Raw genomic sequence first — 13,306 nt, 5'->3', positions numbered from 1 at the left:
CCAAAATTGACCTTGATAGCGGTCCTGAATTAAGGAAAAAAAAGGTTTCTTGCACTTCCTGTCCCAGGAACCAAAATTTCGGCTCTTTGGTCAGGTTGGGATGTGCCACAAAATGTAGTGTTTTTGCTGCCAAGTCCCCATTTTGGGCCCGGGAGGAGAAAAAACTGATGACAGAGAAGTTTTATCAGAAGATACTGACACACAGACTGCATGTTTTGTTGAGCTGAGCCAACCACAAACTTTTATAGCTTTAAAAAAAGGGTAAAAATTACATGGAATCAGAATATACACAAGAAAATCATAAAATGTATTACATTATAATCATACCATAAACATGACTTATCTGGCACTTATTTTGCTGATTTGTTCTTATTTATAAATAAAGCAGACGTGGAAAACAAATGTGTTGACTCCCATGTTAGATGTCGGAATCATCAGTGGGCTTCTGGAATTAGAAAAGTCCAAGAAATATTAGTATAATCTTGTTTTTTTTCCTTTTCCACACAAAAAAACTAAGAAACAGCAACAAAAAACACTCCACAGAGATCATACACTACACCCAAAACCAAACAATATTATATTTATATTTGTATTAAACCTAAATCATACACTTACCGTGTACACCGGGTTTTTAAAAGACACAAATCCCTCATCCTCGATGGGTTCAATGCTCTGTAAATAAACCAGATCACATTAAAAACCGAACACAAAACATGCCAGCAGGGGTGTCCAAACTGCGGCACAGGGGCCATTTTTGACATTAAAATGTGCCGCACTGGAAGTTAAACATTTTCTGCAGGTGTTTCCATGGTTACCTGAGTGCTAGGAGGTTGTGAAGTGATGTTGGAATTTTCGGTGTACGCCGGGTTCTCAAACGCCTCCTGTCAAGGTCAGCAAAAAGAGTTCATTTCAGGCCTCGGAAATGAAATAAGACTAAAAATAAGACTAAAAATAAGACTAAAAATAAGACTAAAAATAAGACTAAAAATAAAAATAAAAATAAAAATAAAAATAAAAATAAAAATAAAAATAAAAATAAAAATAAAAATAAAAATAAAAATAAAAATAAAAATAAAAATAAAAATAAAAATAAAAATAAAAATCGCGGCACGGTAGTCTAGCGCGCAGACCTCACAGCTAGGAGACCAAGGTTCAATTCTCCGGGTACTACGGTTTCCTCCCACATTCCAAAAACATGCTAGGTTAATTGGCAACTCCAAATTGTCCGTAGGTATGAATGTGAGTGTGAATGGTTGTTTGTCTATATGTGCCCTGTGATTGGCTGGCGGCCAGTCCAGGATGTACCCCGCCTCTCGCCCGAAGACAGCTGGGATAGGCTCCAGCACCCCCGCGACCCTCGTGAGGAAAAGCGGCAGAAAATGAATAAAAATAAAAATAAAAATAAAAATAAAAATAAAAATAAAAATAAAAATCGCGGCACGGTAGTCTAGCGCGCAGACCTCACAGCTAGGAGACCAAGGTTCAATTCTCCGGGTACTACGGTTTCCTCCCACATTCCAAAAACATGCTAGGTTAATTGGCAACTCCAAATTGTCCGTAGGTATGAATGTGAGTGTGAATGGTTGTTTGTCTATATGTGCCCTGTGATTGGCTGGCGGCCAGTCCAGGATGTACCCCGCCTCTCGCCCGAAGACAGCTGGGATAGGCTCCAGCACCCCCGCGACCCTCGTGAGGAAAAGCGGCAGAAAATGAATAAAAATAAAAATAAAAATAAAAATAAAAATAAAAATAAAAATAAACACAAAAATAAAAATAAAAATAAAAATAAAAATAAAAATAAAAATAAAAATAAAAATAAAAATAAAAATAAAAATAAAAATAAAAATAAAAATAAAAATAAAAATAAAAATAAAAATAAAAATAAAAATAAAAATAAAAAAGAAGACTGCAAATCTTAAAGGCTTTTAAGGCTAAAGGCTATTGGAATCACCTTGATGGCAGGTTTTCTCATTCTTTTGGGCTCCTCCTCCTCCTCCTCCATGTACAGTGGATTCATGATACTCTTCTGCAGAAATATGACATCAAAATAAACAACAAAATACAAAAAAACACCACAATCGTGTCGTTTTATTGACCTTGGCGATTCCATCTGGTGCAACAGTGGTCGGCACGCTTCGACTACCGGCTTGTTTTTCAGCCTCATAGGATGGATTCTCAAAATTCTTCTGATCCGTCTCCACCAAGGACATGCACGGAACCTGGCAACGGGAAGTCGGCGAACGTCAAAGAAGATCCATCAAGCACAGTGACGCTTGTTTTTTTTTTTTTCATTTGTACCTACCGCATTCAACCTTGGTTCAGGGTCTTCTAGTCTTGACAGGTCTGGAGATTGGCTTTTTCTGAACAACAGAAAAAAATATATATAAAAAAAAATCAACTTTCAATGCTTTGTTCATTTTAATCTGAAAAAAAAATGTGTCTACCCACCAACTATATGTGGTTTCTAAAGTTTTTATTATTTGCCGTTTTATTATTATTATTATATTTATTTATTACTGATTAGTTTATTTATTTTTCATCTTATTTTGTGCAGAAAAATAAAAAGTAAGATATTTGAGAACAGTGGAATGTTTTATCAGAGCTTTTATTGTAGAACCAAGAGGTCGGAACCAAAGCACTGAAAAAGTTTGTATATTTTTCTGTTTTTAATAAATGCGTTTTGTTTTTGTTTTTTTTAAACCTGATGCGGCCCAGTCTTGCCCAGACCCTAGCTCCTGTGGCCGCCAGGTAAATTGAGTTTGAGACCCCTGGCTTACAGTGATGTAACATAATGGTGCATTATACCTCAAGAAGCTGGGCATGGATGGCATAGAAGGCATGGAGGGCATGGATGGCATGGATGGCATGGAGGGCATGGATGGCATGGAGGGCAGGTTAACCTGTAGCCTCTCCAGCAGGTTGGACTTCTTCCTGGCAGCATAAACCAGTACAACCAGTAGAAGCAGGATGATCACCGTCACTCCGATGGCAATGCCGACTGCAGAGATGAAGGAGGAAAAATGGAGGCTGAGTAAAAATAAATACAAATTGATTTCAAATGTTGTATTTCTGTCCATGTACTTGATGATGCGACGACGTCGTATACGCTCGTCTGGCAGTACTCGCCCTTCCAGTCTGGAGGACACCTGAGACAGAGGACATAAATGTTACATAACGTTACTTTTAACACACCATCCATATTATTGTACGTACTTGCAGAGGGCCTGGTTGTCATCAAAGTAGCAAGTGCCGCCATTTTGACACTGGCACGGTGGAGGCATGGTGGGTGGTGGGTCAAATCCTTAAAAAAACAAAAACACGCTCACTCACAGGCTCTATTTAAAATATTTCATATTTTCATATTTCATGTTTTCATATTTTCATTTTTCATATTTCATAACTAACATGTTCATGTTTCATATTTTCATGTTTCATATTTTTGCATTTTTAATATTTAATATTTAATATTTAATATTTAATATTTAATATTTAATATTTAATATTTAATATTTAATATTTAATATTTAATATTTAATATTTAATATTTAATATTTAATATTTAATATTTAATATTTGCATGGTTTCATATTTTCATATTCCATATTTTCATATTTTTTATATTTTCATATTTCCATATTTCCACATTTCACATTTTCATATTTCATATTTTCATATTTCAACGGTGATCTCTAGTTTGACATACCTGCGTCACATTGCGTCTTACTTCCAGGGACGAATTCGGTGCCTTCAGGGCAGGCGCAGGAGTAGCCCCCCGGACGCAGTAGACACAGGTGGCTGCATGTTCCTTTACATGGGTTCTTCACTGCAAACACAAGGACCATTTAGGGCACATTTAGACAAACAACCATTCACACTCACATTCATACCTTTGGACAATTTGGAGTCGCCAATTAACCTAGCATGTTTTTGGAATGTGGGAGCAAACCGGAGTACCCGGAGAAAACCCACGCATGCACGGGGAGAGCAAACTCCACAGAGACATGGCCGAGGGTGGAATTGAACCCGGGTCTCCTAGCTGTGAGGTCTGCGTGCTAACCACTCAAGCCGTTTTTGTTATCATGTCATAATAGCTAACCACATGACCACCATGCAGCCCCTGTTTTATTTATATAATATATAATATATCTTGGGCTCACACTCATATTCATACCTATGATATCGCCAATTAACTATGGAGTTAATTTGAGTTAATTAACCTATGGAGTCACTAATTAACCTAGCATGTTTTTGGAATGTGGGAGGAAACCGGATTCCGCTGAGAAAACGCATGCACAGGGAGAACATGCAAACTCCACACAGATATGGCCGAGGGTGGAATTGAACACGAGTCTCCAAGCTCAGAGGTCTGCGCGCTAACCACTCGACCGCCATGCAGTCCAAGATATGTTCTATATTATATAAATAAAACAGGGGCTGCACGGCGGTCGTGTGGTTAGCTATTATGACATGATAACAAAATTACTCGAGTGGTTAGCGCGCAGGCCTCACAGCTAGGAGACCCGGGTTCGATCCCAACCTCGGCCAGCTCTGTGTGGAGTATGCATGTTCTCCCCGTGCATGCAGGGGTTTTCTCCGGGTACTGCGTTTTCCTTCCACATTCCAAAAACATGCTAGGTTAATTGGAGACTACATAGGTTAATTAACTCCAATTAACTCCATAGTTAATTCGCGATACCATAGGTATGAATGTGAGTGTGAATGGTTGTGTGTCTATATGTGCTCTGTGATTGGCTAGCAACCAGTCCAGGGTGTACCCCGCCTCTCGCCCGAAGACAGCTGGGATAGGCTCCAGCATCCCCGCGACCCTCGTGAGGATAAGCGGTAGAAAATCAATGAATGAATAATATATCTTACTGTTGATGGAGTTGTATCTCTGCTGCTGGTACACAGACACCTGGGTCAGCCAGGGTCCAACAGTCAGCAGCTTGGTCTTGGTACCCTTGCCGAACTTGTCCTGACGGAACACCTCGCCTTTGTTCTGCGTGCTCCAGTAAACATGATCCTCAAACACATTCACGCTGAAGGGCCTCCTCACGTCTACAGACGGAATCAATAAGAATAATGCAATTATTCCGTACATTCCTTTTTGCAAAGTTTTTAACTGTCCTCACCGATGTAGACTGCAGTTCTGCGGTCCGCTCCAGAGGGCAGAATTGATTCGATGCGGCTCTCCTTGGAGTCTGACCAGTAGATTCTGTCGTTATTGGTGAAGTCAATGGAGAGACCGGTGAGCCAACCCAGGTTTTTGGACACTAGAACCTTCCTTTCTTGACCGTCCAACCAAGAAGATTCAATCTTGGCTGCCTCGCCGCGGTCACACCAGTACAACATCCTGCAAAAACATTAGTACTTTGCTTGGACGGATGTTGATGCAGATACGGATACAGATACAGATACTACAGATACAGATACTACAGATACAGATACAGATACTACAGATACTACAGATACAGATACAGATACAGATACAGATACTACAGATACAGATAGAGATAGAGATACAGATACTACAGATACAGATACAGATACAGATACAGATACAGATACAGATACTACAGATACAGATACTACAGATACTACAGATAGAGATAGAGATAGAGATAGAGATAGAGATACAGATACTACAGATACAGATACAGATACTACAGATACTACAGATACAGATACAGATACTACAGATACAGATACAGATAGAGATACAGATACAGATACAGATACAGATACAGATACAGATAGAGATAGATACAGATACAGATACTACAGATACAGATACAGATACAGATACAGATACTGCAGATACAGATAGCGATACAGACAGAGATAGAGATACAGATAGCGATACAGACAGAGATACAGATACAGACAGAGATACAGATACAGATACAGATACAGATATACAGATACTACAGATAGAGATAGAGATAGAGATAGAGATAGAGATAGAGATAGAGATACTACAGATACAGATACAGATACTACAGATGCAGATACAGATACAGATAGAGATACAGATACTAGAGATAGAGATAGAGATAGAGATACTACAAATACAGATAGAGATACAGGTAAAGATAGAGATACAGACAGAGATGCAGATAGAGATACAGATAGAGATGCAGATAGAGATACAGATACTACAGATACAGATAGAGATAGAGATAGAGATAGAGATAGAGATAGAGATAGAGATAGAGATACAGATAGAGATACAGATACAGATAAAGATAGAGATACAGATACTACAGATAGAGATAGAGACAGAGATAGAGATACTACAGATACAGATAGAGATAGAGATAGAGATACAGATACTACAGATAGAGATAGAGATAAAGATAGAGATAGAGCTACAGATACTACAGATAGAGATACAAATACAGGCTTAAAGGTTATAATCATCAGAGAATTGACCAGTGACTGACTGACTGCCCATTAATCGCCCACATTTTACTGATAATAAATACAGACCATTGTAATTTTTTTGTTGGTCTTACCCCAGTCGCGGATTGACTGCCACAGCAGACGGCTCTCCCAGATCCGTCTTAACCAAGTGTTTCCTGTAGCGTCCATCCAACATGGCCACCTCTAACCTCCTCAGCCGGCCGTCGGCCCAGTACAGGTTCCTAAGACAACACAAAAGTACTTTCTAAACCCCCAAAAAAAGTGAAACGTCGGTATCACTTTTAAGGTCCAAAGCTCACCTGCCCACCCAGTCCACGGCAATGCCATTGGGTCTGGTGATGTACTTAATCCCGAGGTCAACAGCAGCTCCAATGTTGTTGCTGCCGTCGTCCAGTGAAGGTATATAAGCTCTCTTAATGGCACCTGGGGCCGAGCCCCTGCTGGACACGGTGAAGTAGACCATACCTGATGGAAAATATCGGGTGAGTTGACTTCTGTAAGTTCAGTTCCTAACTGGTACGTTCTCGCTTGAAACGCTCACTGAATCCGGTGCTGTTGTGATCCCAGTCGTAGTCCATCGCCTCGATGCGCTCGGCCTCCTGGAGGAAGTCGTGGTAGGCTTGCGTCTGAAGGTTGAACCTCCGGATACGAATGTTCTCGGGTAGAAGTAACAATGGAGTGGCGCCTTGTAGGAGGAAATAGAAGAGTTATATCAGTAGAGATTGGTTAGAATCGAATGTAAGACCTTCAATTCTATGTAAGACCTCACCTTCAGCCTCGCACATATCGCCGTTGCCGACTCGGCGGTATCCGGGAGCGCACTCGCAGTCGTAGCCGCCTTTGGTGTTCTTACAGAGCTGAGGGCAGGTGCCGAAAACATCACACTCGTTGATGTCTGCACGGGGGCGAGAAGAACACAAGAGATCTTCAGTGACCTGGTTCTATTTAACCTTCCTCTTGTGTTAGCTTTCTGGTATCATCTCTTATGTTAACGGGTCGGTTTTGACCCGTGTATTAAATCAGCTATAAAATACACTAAAAACAACCTTGGCACTTTCCAAACTTGAGGCTCTGTTGCTAGGTGCTAGCATGATGACTGCTAGCATTTTAGCTAATTTACTCATGTCTAAAGGCAAATACACACATGGTATGATGTGGGGACACTATCAGACTCCCAGGACACTTTTGGGACTTGAGGCTGTCTTGCTAGGTACTAGCATGATGACTGTTAGCATGTTAGCAATTTAGCTAATTTACCCATGTCTAAAGGCAAATACACACATGGTATGATGTGGGGACACTATCGGACTCCCTGGACACTTTCGGGACTTGAGGCTCTCTTGCTAGGCACTAGCATGATGACTGTTAGCATTTTAGCTAATTTACTCATGTCTAAAGGCAAATACACACATGGTATAATGTGGGGACACTATCGGACTCCCTGGACACTTTTGGGACTTGAGGCTGTCTTGCTAGGTGCTGGTATGGTAGCCGTTAGCATGTTAGCAATTTAGCTAATTTACTCATGTCTAAAGGCAAATACACACATGGTATGATGTGGGGACACTATCAGACTCCCAGGACACTTTTGGGACTTGAGGCTGTCTTGATAGGTACTAGCATGATGACTGTTAGCATGTTAGCAATTTAGCTAATTTACCCATGTCTAAAGGCAAATACACACATGGTATGATGTGGGGACACTATCGGACTCCCTGGACACTTTCGGGACTTGAGGCTCTCTTGCTAGGCACTAGCATGATGACTGTTAGCATTTTAGCTAATTTACTCATGTCTAAAGGCAAATACACACATGGTATGATGTGGGGACACTATCGGACTCCCTGGACACTTTTGGGACTTGAGGCTGTCTTGCTAGGTGCTGGTATGGTAGCCGTTAGCATGTTAGCAATTTAGCTAATTTACTCATGTCTAAAGGCAAATACACACATGGTATGATGTGGGGACACTATCAGACTCCCAGGACACTTTTGGGACTTGAGGCTGTCTTGATAGGTACTAGCATGATGACTGTTAGCATGTTAGCAATTTAGCTAATTTACCCATGTCTAAAGGCAAATACACACATGGTATGATGTGGGGACACTATCGGTCTCCCTGGACACTTTCGGGACTTGAGGCTCTCTTGCTAGGCACTAGCATGATGACTGTTAGCATTTTAGCTAATTTACTCATGTCTAAAGGCAAATACACACATGGTATGATGTGGGGACACTATCGGACTCCCTGGACACTTTTGGGACTTGAGGCTGTCTTGCTAGGTGCTGGTATGGTAGCCGTTAGCATGTTAGCAATCTAGCTAATTTACTCATGTCTAAAGGCAAATACACACATGGTATGATGTGGGGACACTATCAGACTCCCTGGACACTTTTGGGACTTGAGGCTGTCTTGATAGGTACTAGCATGATGACTGTTAGCATGTTAGCAATTTAGCTAATTTACCCATGTCTAAAGGCAAATACACACATGGTATGATGTGGGGACACTATCGGACTCCCTGGACACTTTCGGGACTTGAGGCTCTCTTGCTAGGCACTAGCATGATGACTGTTAGCATTTTAGCTAATTTACTCATGTCTAAAGGCAAATACACACATGGTATGATGTGGGGACACTATCGGACTCCCTGGACACTTTTGGGACTTGAGGCTGTCTTGCTAGGTGCTGGTACGGTAGCCGTTAGCATGTTAGCAATTTAGCTAATTTACTCATGTCTAAAGGCAAATACACACATGGCATGATGTGGGGACACTATGGGGCTGCCCCAAAGTTTTCAAGACCTGAGGCTGTCTTGCTAGGTGCTAGCATGGTAGCCGTTAGCATGTTAACATGTAAGCTAATTTACTAATGTCTAAAGGCAAATAGACACATGGCATGATGTAGGGAGGTTATAGGACAACCTTGGCACTTTCTAAACTTGAGGCTCTCATGCTAGGTGCTAGCATGGTAGCCGTTAGCATGTTAACATTTAAGCTAATTTACTAATGTCTAAAGGCAAATAGACACATGGTATGATGTAGGGACACTATGGGACTGCGTCAATCTTTTCGGTACTTGAGGCTATCTTGCTAGGTGCTAGCATGGTAGCCATTGGCACACCGGGCCCGAGGTTCACAGCACAGGTGGCAAGCCCATTAAAACATTAAAATGTAAACCGGGTCGGTGCCGACCCTAACACAAGAGGAAGGTTAACTCAAGGTCACGTGCATACCCAGGCAATTGTAGGTGTTGTCGGGGTCCACCATGTATCCGGGCCGGCAGGAGCAGATGAAACCGGTTCCGTTCAGATTGATACAATTCTGTTGGCAAACCTTTTCCTCACAATTCCGATCGTGGCCGAAATCTGAGACAAATCACAAATCGAGACGAGAACCAGTATTATGGACCGGTCCGACCAACTGTAATGTTCTTGTGCAACTTACTGCAGCCCAACTCGTCGGTGCGATCCCCACAGTTGTCATTGTGGTCGCATACGTAGGGCAGAGGCACACAGTGTCCATTGGTGCATTTAAACTGGTCCAGTGTGCAGGGGGGCAGGGTGGGCTGGCGGCCTGGAAAAGACAGCATCTTGACTTTGCAGCAATCAATCTGCAAACTACAAACATGAATGCAACACACGTAATTCTTTCTCCCATCCAAAATCCTAGCTATTTAATCTCCCCTCAGATTTAATATAATTTGTTGTGATTGCTGCTAAAGCTGATTGTGCAACAATTCCATACAATTTTCATATCTCTTGTAGTTTTTTTTTTTTTTTCGTACGGCTTTGTTGTGTTCAACCGCAGACACTGATGCCGTTTTTGTCATTTCCCATTTCCCATGGCCTTAAAGGGCAAAGGTCAGGAGGTATTAGCGGTGCTCAGACTAATCTTTGGTGAGGCCGCAACCTGCCGGTAAGTCTAGCTTGAACTTCAATTTATCACATATACAGTACGCTTACGGGTATATGCAATTGATTAATCATCCATATAACAATAGATCGACAATACAATACATATTTCTTTATTATATATCATATATATTATATTATATATTATTATATTTGTTCATTATGTACATAGGGTTTTTTAAAAAAAAATTCATTTATTTTTTTATTTTTAAAATTTGGATTTATTTTTTTAATTCCTTTTTTTTCTTATTTTTCTATTAAAAATACCAAATTTTCCCATTGTGAGAGAAATTAACTCTTATTCTATTGAGCACCGCTGAATGAATTCTTGCAAATATTCATACAGCAATATATTCATTAGAATTTTACTCAACTAAATTATTTACTAATAAAATTTATTTTTATTATTATGTTGAAATAACATTGAATTAATTTAATTTATCTTAATGCAATTATTGATTTTATTTATATTAATTAAATACATTATTTAGTCAATATTTTGTGAATAGTTTTTAAATAAAAGGTAATAAAACAACACTAAATTATTTCGGAATTTAAGGTATTTAAGGTATTTAAGGTATAATTTGCACTTAAAAATGTTGACATAATATTTAATTAATTAAATTATCTTGAGCTGAATCAACTAAATTATTCTAAATTATTCATAAATTCAATGTATTAATCATTTGCATAAAAAAAATCCCATTGTTTATTTTCTTGTAAAAAAATATAAAAATAATATAAATTATCTTGAACTAAATCAACTAAATTATTCATAAATTCATTCATTCATTTTCTACTGCTTATGTATTAATTATTTGCATAAAAAAAATTCCCATTGTGAGAGAATGAATTCTTGCAAATATTCATACAGTAATATATTCATTAGAATTTTACTTAAGTAAATTATTTACTAATAAAATGTATTTTTATTAGTCGTATGTTGCAATAACATTGAATCAATTTATCTATTGATTTTATTTTTTTTATTCAATAAATTATTTATTAAATATTTTGTTAATAGTTTTTAAATAAAAGGTAATAAAACAACACTAAATTATTTTGGAATTTAAGGTATAATTTGCACTTAAAAATTTGACATAATTAATTAATTAAATTATCTTGAACTAAATCAACTAAATTATTCATAAATTCAATGTATTAATTATTTGCATTAAAAAATATATTCTGCAAAAATATGTCTAAGTTTGTTTAACGGATATGTTAGCGCATACATAGCTCCTCCTTCTCGTCACTGCCATCTCCACAGTCATCATTCTGGTTGCACAGCAAGCCGGAGTAGACACAGTATCCGTTGGCACAGCGGAATCGAGATGGCATCTCACAGGTGATGTTCACTGTTCGAAAGACACACAAAGCCGTTTTATTAATAGCTTCTCATGAATGATGTTTACTATGTTATGAACTGTAAGTCTCACGGCATAAAGCTAGCTGTTCATCAGAGCTGTCGCCGCAGTCGTCATTGCCGTCACACACCCAGCTTGGGGACAGACACAGATGGTTGGCGCACTCGAATTGCCCCTGTGGGCACCAACGACCTCCCGGGTAACGAGTGGCTGAGAGGGAGATCGAATACAAATTGTGTACCAAAATATGTTGTTAAAAATAATCTGACTGTGGAACAATTTTACTTGATTGACTTACGACATTTGGTCTCGTCTGATAGATCCTGACAGTCAGGACGGCCGTCGCACTGCAGCACAGACGGGATGCAATGACCCGAGTCGCATTGGAACAAGCCTGGACGACATGTCTGCAACTCTGGAAGTATGGTGGCATACAATTTGTTAACAAAACTATTTAGAAAATATCGATGTTTGCACTTAGTTTAGCCAAATCACAAAATTTGAGGGGACTGACAAACACGTCTTTTTAAAATTTCAACTGTATGCTATCAAATTGAGATTATATTTTTCTCATATTACTACATGTTTGTCCCAACAACTATTTCAACATCATTCATTCATTTTCTACCGCTTTTCCTCTCTTCTTAGAAATGTTTTTGTTATGAATTTATTCCGGCTGCACGGTGGCCAAGTGGTTTGCACGCACGGGTACTCCGGTTTCCTCCCACATTCCAAAAAACATGCTAGGTTAATTAGCGACTCCAAATTGTCCATAGGTATGAATGTGAGTGTGAATGGTTGTTTGTCTATATGTGCCCTGTGATTGGCTGGCTGGTCACCAGTCCAGGGTGTACCCTGCCTCTCGCCCCAAGACAGCTGGGATAGGCTCCAGCACCCCCCGCAACCCTTGTGAGGATAAGCGGTAGAAAATGAATGAATGAATTTATTCTGATGATATTTTGACTTTATTCTCATAACATTAGAACTTTTTCTGCAACCTAAATTTCCAAAAATTCTCCAAAAAATGTATTTGTTATTTTGTTTGTTTCTTATATTACAACTTAAAAAAAAACATGTTTTTTCTTTATTATTTCAATTACTAAAATGACTACGGATGTCGGATATTGGCTTTTTTGCCGAAAACCGATGTGCCGATATTTTGTACAACTCTCAATTGTTGATACCGATATGTGTAACGCACAGATCTCACAGCTAGGAGACCAGGGTTCAATTCCACCCTCGGCCATCTCTGTGTGGAGTTTGCATGTTCTCCCCGTGCATGCGTGGGTTTTCTCCGGGTACTCCGGTTTCCTCCCACATTCCAAAAACATGCTAGGTTAATTAGCGACTCCAAATTATCCATAGGTATGAATGTGAGTGTGAATGGTTGTTTGTCTATATGTGCCCTGTGATTGGCTGGCTGGCCACCAGTCCAGGGTGTACCCCGCCTCTCGCCCCAAGACAGCTGGGATAGGCTCCAGCACCCCTGCGACACTCGTGAAAATGAATGAATGAATGAATGAATGAATAAAAATGGCTGCTGGAATGTAAATACATATACTGCATATATAGCTACAGTACTACAGTAAGAGTAGTGTGCCGC

At 39.5% G+C, this 13,306-nt stretch overlaps 1 protein-coding gene across 1 annotated transcript in view; it reads right to left on the bottom strand.

The window, feature by feature from the left end:
• Nucleotides 1-221: 221 nt before the first annotated feature.
• The window catches only part of lrp2b (low density lipoprotein receptor-related protein 2b), a 58,746-nt gene continuing 45,661 nt past the window's right edge, over nt 222-13,306 (bottom strand). Inside the window, exons 61-81 of the mRNA XM_078788662.1 lie at nt 12,002-12,118; nt 11,776-11,913; nt 11,572-11,694; nt 9,870-9,998; nt 9,659-9,790; nt 7,193-7,318; nt 6,965-7,108; nt 6,723-6,888; nt 6,516-6,644; nt 5,133-5,353; nt 4,876-5,058; nt 3,704-3,823; nt 3,214-3,301; nt 3,082-3,146; nt 2,806-2,998; nt 2,303-2,360; nt 2,097-2,219; nt 1,952-2,026; nt 816-881; nt 616-672; nt 222-445 (exon numbers count right to left, since the gene is read on the bottom strand). Coding sequence (XP_078644788.1) covers nt 419-445; nt 616-672; nt 816-881; nt 1,952-2,026; nt 2,097-2,219; nt 2,303-2,360; nt 2,806-2,998; nt 3,082-3,146; nt 3,214-3,301; nt 3,704-3,823; nt 4,876-5,058; nt 5,133-5,353; nt 6,516-6,644; nt 6,723-6,888; nt 6,965-7,108; nt 7,193-7,318; nt 9,659-9,790; nt 9,870-9,998; nt 11,572-11,694; nt 11,776-11,913; nt 12,002-12,118 — 2,480 coding nt within the window. The 3' untranslated portion in view covers nt 222-418. The remainder of the gene's footprint in view (nt 446-615; nt 673-815; nt 882-1,951; nt 2,027-2,096; nt 2,220-2,302; nt 2,361-2,805; nt 2,999-3,081; nt 3,147-3,213; nt 3,302-3,703; nt 3,824-4,875; nt 5,059-5,132; nt 5,354-6,515; nt 6,645-6,722; nt 6,889-6,964; nt 7,109-7,192; nt 7,319-9,658; nt 9,791-9,869; nt 9,999-11,571; nt 11,695-11,775; nt 11,914-12,001; nt 12,119-13,306) is intronic.

Source organism: Doryrhamphus excisus, unplaced genomic scaffold, assembly GCF_037039965.1.
Source record: "Doryrhamphus excisus strain RoL-2023G ecotype Guam unplaced genomic scaffold, RoL_Dexc_Guam_v1.1 HiC_scaffold_24, whole genome shotgun sequence".
Classification (NCBI taxonomy): domain Eukaryota; kingdom Metazoa; phylum Chordata; class Actinopteri; order Syngnathiformes; family Syngnathidae; genus Doryrhamphus; species Doryrhamphus excisus.
Note: the sequence above shows the minus strand (reverse complement) of the source record. Positions and strands in the feature narration are given on the sequence as shown.